The sequence below is a fragment of the Hyla sarda genome, chromosome 13 (genome assembly GCF_029499605.1).
Source record: "Hyla sarda isolate aHylSar1 chromosome 13, aHylSar1.hap1, whole genome shotgun sequence".
Classification (NCBI taxonomy): domain Eukaryota; kingdom Metazoa; phylum Chordata; class Amphibia; order Anura; family Hylidae; genus Hyla; species Hyla sarda.
This window is the reverse complement of record NC_079201.1, coordinates 48,331,712-48,337,100: the sequence shown is the minus strand read 5'-3', so window position 1 is coordinate 48,337,100 and position 5,389 is coordinate 48,331,712. Positions and strand designations below refer to the sequence as shown.

General features: G+C 45.3%; 1 protein-coding gene across 1 annotated transcript; it reads left to right on the top strand.

The window, feature by feature from the left end:
- The first annotated feature begins 3,791 nt into the window (after positions 1-3,791).
- LOC130297469 (ras-related protein Rap-1b-like) lies at positions 3,792-5,156 on the top strand. Its single transcript, XM_056549979.1, has one exon. It carries the CDS (start codon positions 4,144-4,146, stop codon positions 4,771-4,773), a length of 630 nt encoding a protein of 209 aa, XP_056405954.1. The 5' UTR covers positions 3,792-4,143; the 3' UTR covers positions 4,774-5,156.
- Positions 5,157-5,389: the final 233 nt, after the last annotated feature.

Below are 5,389 nucleotides of genomic sequence, written 5' to 3'. Positions count from 1 at the left end.
TTTTTTTTCGTTTTGATCATTTTCGTTTTAAATTTTTTTTCGGTTCTGTGAATATTCGGAATGCTGTGCATTCATCATATTCATTTTCAGATGCATCCGCGAAAAATGTTTTCGTTTTCGGATGCATTCGTTTAAAAAAACGGATGCATTCGTTAAAAACAACGAATGCATTCGTTAATTCTGATTTTTGGTTCTGCACATATCTAGTGATCCCTTAACATACGATGGTAATTCGTATGTTGAGGGATTCGTGCAATGTAAAAAAGTAAAGTCCTACTTACCTGTCCCTGCTGCTCCCGATGGTGTCCCCGGGCCTCCGCTGGGCTCTCCTAGTCCTCTTCGGTACTCCGCTGGGCTCTGCTGTGCTCTCCCGGTCTTCTCCGGTCCTCCGCTGTCTGCCGCAAGGCCTTACTGGGCCTCCATAGTGACGTCATCACGTCGCTGCGCATGCCGTTCCTATTGGATGACGGGACGGCGTGCGCGAATGCGTCATAACGACGTCAGAGGGACACCCGTATGAAGGCCACGGACCAGCCCGGGACCCACCGGAGGAAGGCCCGGAGCAGCACGGAAAGGTGAGTGAACCTGCCCGGGCTGCTTCAACTGCTATCCGGCAGCAGCTTAAGCATTATGCGCTGCCGGATAGCAGTTGATGCATGGCCCCGACATTCGGTATACTGATAACGAATGCATTCGTTGTTTGTTAACATGCATATTCGTAATGCATTAGTTAACGAATGCATTCGTTAACTGTATATTCGTATTGGTATGCTTCTTCGGGATTTTGTGATTTTTTTTTTTTTTGTGCATTCTTTTCGTAACGAATTGCACGTCTAAATTTTTCCCTGCGACTAAAAATATTGGGAAAAGTGCGACAGATTAGTAAATACCAAGTGAAAAAAAAGGTTGAAAACACAAAAAAGAAACACAAACCGACACTCCACTCTTAGTAAATGAGGGCCAGTCAACCAATTCTACTCAACAACTTAATTTACAACACAGACACAGTTTTGAAACTTCTTTGCACACTCTGCATACTCGTACATCCTTCGCCCATTTCTTTGGAGATAAAACATTAAAGCTCAATTAACACGACACATTTAAATACAGTTCTACCTTTTCATCTAAGTCTGGCTGTCTAATTTGGACAGTTCTGGGTTGCCCTGGATGGCCGGGAAGGTGTCGGTCCACCAGACTTGGGTCTTCCCTAGAGTGTGGTCCAGGGAACAGACTCCCACTTCTGACACCAACTGTCAAGGATGGGTGCGGATAAGGCCTTAAAATGTGAGCGACTGCTGCTGTATACCGCTGAGTGACGGCGCAAGGAATACACACCAGAAAGAATGTTGGTATAATATCTCCTTCTCAGCATACTGGCTGAGGAGCTGCCCCAAGGAGTTCTGTTTATTGTTACGCCGAGCGCTCTGGGTCCCTGCTCCTCCCAGGAGCGCTCGCGGCGTTCACCTCCATGCAGCGCCCCGGTCAGACCGGGAGCGCTGCATTAGTGTCACCGGCGGGGATGCGACCCGCATAGCGGGACGCGCCCGCCCGTGGCTCGCATGCCAATCCCCTCACCTGTCCCGTCCTCTGTCGGCTCAGTCCTGGCGCGCGCGGACCCGATCCCCAGGGCGCACGTGCGCTGGCTCTCTGAGATTTAAAGGGCCAGTGCGCCATTGATTGGCGCCTGGCCCAATCAGTACTCTCACCTGTGTCCTCATTATAAAAACCCACTTCCCCTTCCTAGCATCGCCGGATCTTGTTGCCTCAGTGCCAGTGAAAGCGTTTCTTGTGTATGTTCCAAGACAGTGTTCCAGACCCTCTGCCGTTGCCCCTGACTACGATCCTTGCTGCCTGCCCTGACCTTCTGCTACGTCCGACCTTGCTCTTGCCTAATCCCTTGTACCGCGCCTGTCTCAACCGTCAGCTGGGGTTGAGTCGCTATTGGGTGGAACGACCTGGGGGTTACCTGCCGCTGCAAGTCCATCCCGCTTTGCGACGGGCTCTGGTGAAAACCAGTAACCCCTTAGACTCCGTTCCCCTGGTACGGCCCACGTCATCACCCCACTGACACAGAGGATCCACCACCAGTATCCTCACTGTATACCCATCTGGATCCTGACATTTATTACTCGGAAGTGCATTGTTTTTACATTTGACAAAAAAGGGAGGTTTAGTTATGACGTCAAAATCATCATGTTACATTTTGATTGGTTATTTGAGCTTTATCTCTGCATATATTAGCATATTTAAGCATTTATTTCTCTCTTGGCCAAAGTTGACTTATGCGACTCTTTTACTCTGAAACTGGAAAAACACAGAGCTTTGTCCTTCCATACAATCTGTATTTTCTTCAAATGTTTTTGTGTGCTGACGTCTCATCTTGGCCCCCCTGGCGTCATTCCAAGATCTGCATCTGAGTTGCAAGCAAATAGCAAATATCTTTTTTCAGCATTAGAAATGGCATATAAGCATATAAGTATTAATATATTTTGATACTGAACTTGTCAGTATTATCCTGTCACTATATGGTGGTAATGGTAGTGGTGCAATTATTGGTCCCTAGTATAGTGGTGATAACAGTATGATGGTATTAGTCACAGCAGTAGTAATATGTCTTCCAGGTGTGAAATTATTATTTTATGTTTCTAATCGCCAACCCATGAGAAAATCCTGGCGCTTTTACCCACGCTACGTGAGTGATGGGGGGGGGGGGGGGGGGCATCACTTTGCCTGTGTAGACAAAAATCCTTGCACTGGCTCTGTCTCTGAGGATACACTATATTCCTCTTGATGAAAAGGATTGACACCTATGTGCTCACCATTATGATCCCAAAGAAAACTTGAGATAAAGCAGTGCTGGACTCCATGGCATGTGGGACACCCACGATCTCTGGGCCGGCGATGTAGCGTCCATGAACACGGAAGCCCCAGGCATCACACCACGTCCCCTACATTCATGTCTATGGGAGGAGGTGTAACAGCTAGTGGATTGTGGGGGTCCCCAAAGCTGAACCGCCCGTGATCAGACTTTTTTTATCCCCTATCCTTTGGATAGGGGATAACATGTCCAGGGGTGGAGTACATCCTTTTTTTCTGACACTTGCAAAGTCTTGGGGGAGGTGGCTTTGGCTTTTTGAGCTTTATAGTTAAATGCAGTCAATCACACAAAAAAAAAATTTGGGTTGTTTTTACATTGAGTTTTTGCATTGTCCAGCAATAGTATATTTCTTGGCTATGACAGATATCTGTGACAGATGACGCATCTGTCATACATAGACCCAACAGTCGAACCATCACGGAGGGTTTGACTGCTGGGAACTCCCTGCAAACTCTGGAATGGAGAACTGAGTCTTCCCTGTAATTTGAGTGACAGTCATTGGTGGGCACCACTGCTCCATTCATTCTCTATGGGAGTGGCTGAAAATAACCAAAAGCTGTACTCAGCTATCTTTGACAGGTCCCATAGAGAATGAATGAAAAAGCGGTCCGCACACATGACTGGTGCTAAATTCTCACAGAAGACCCAGTTTCCCATTCTCCAACTGCTTGGACCTCCCACCTTCTGAGGATAACTTGTATCTTATATTGTGTTTTAGGACAAGAAATCCTGTCAGAGTTTTGTATCTGAACGCTGTTTGGTTCATGTTGCATGTTGTGCATAGGTGAATGTAGTCCATACCTAATTTTGTCTGTATCTGCACTTACCTGAATGTAGTCTGTGGACATGACATACAATTGTAAGTAACTTTTTTTTCCCTTTACTTAAACTATGTTTCTAGAAACACAAAAATATTGTCTCATGGATTCACAGTCTACAGAAATGCAAACATGACATTATATTGATAGATAGCAGGAAGTCACAGAAACAAAGCTGTCCTCAAACTGAGCAGCTAGAGAAATCCCTGATGGTAGTGAAAGGGTTAACACCAGCATCTCAAACACACACACACTCTAGAAGCGCAACACAGTGACAAGTCCCCCCCCTTTACAATCCAGCTTCGGGCAGTGGAGTCTGATTGGATAAAGGCACAACTACCTCATAAAAATATGAATAAATAGAGGTGCAGAGAATCTGTGCACACTGTTCTAAGGCTCTGGACATCAGGCTGTTTTTTATCTGGCTATTTACTGTGCAGTGCAGATATGACACTATCCGTCAAGGAAAAGAATCATTTCAGGCTGGTGTTCCTAGGAGCAGCAGGCGTGGGGAAAACCTCACTCATCCATCGGTTCTTGCAGGACACCTTTGAACCCAAACACAAGAGGACAGTGGAAGAGTTGCACAGCACAGAGTACGAAACCACCGATGGGGAACAAGTGAAAATTGAAATCCTGGACACCACTGGTAGCTATGAATTTCCAGCTATGAGGAAGCTAAGTATGAGGAGCGGAGATGCTTTTGCTCTGGTTTACTCTGTGGACAACCCAGATTCTTTCGAGATAGTGAGGAGGTTACGAGAGGAGATCCTAGATGTAAAAGAAGAGAAACGTCCACCAATGGTTATAGTTGGCAACAAAAAGGACAATGTTGATGCCCAGAAGGTTTTTTGGGATGATGTGATGACTACAGTGGAGCTGGAGTGGAACTGTCGTCTGCTGGAGACATCTGCAAAGGAGAACTTCAATGTGACAGAGGTATTCAGAGAACTGTTGCGAGAGGTCAACCTTCCATGTCGTTTAAGTCCTGCGCTGAGAAAGAGGAGAGAGACAATCCCCAACGAGCAGAACTGCAAGCCTCCAATGAATAAGACCAACAGCTGCAGCATCTGTTGATACTTGATTCATCGCAGACATTGAGGGGGAGGGGGAACAACATGGTGGGTAACAATCATGTCTGAAAAAGATTGTCAATTACAGGAAAAACCCATTGCAATGTAAATATGAACAGTGTTTGTCAGGGATGGAGGCTCTGATGCTAAACTAGCACTTCTCAAAATAAGACAAGGGTTGCTCAAAGCCGCTCCAGTCTGAACTTATGTCATGACTTGTCCTTAGAGAGATCAAACTAAACACCTAGATAGCTTGTACGTCTTAGCCTACAAGACTGCATTGTTTCATTGTCATTGTTGTTAATCTTGCATACGAGCAATGCTACCTATCACTGTAACCACAATGTTCTAGCTGGAGAACTGTGTACTTTATAATAAAGGTATTGGAAATGATCTCAACATTGTTCTGTAAGAATAATATTGCAGGTTGGATGGTACGCTGGGTAACATCATTTCTGTAACATGATATAATTTGACATTGCAATTTAATTAAGGATGTGTGTTTTTATCTGAAACTGGAATGTTTGACAAACAAAAATGACACATTGATCTAAGTGGTAGGTGTTACTAAAACTGATGTTCATATCATCAGAGAGCACAAATCAAATGAATAACTTTAG

Bases quoted from the DNA above. Each gene is read 5' to 3' on its own strand.
- LOC130297469 (XM_056549979.1), top strand. From the start codon at position 4,144: ATGACACTATCCGTCAAGGAAAAGAATCATTTCAGGCTGGTGTTCCTA.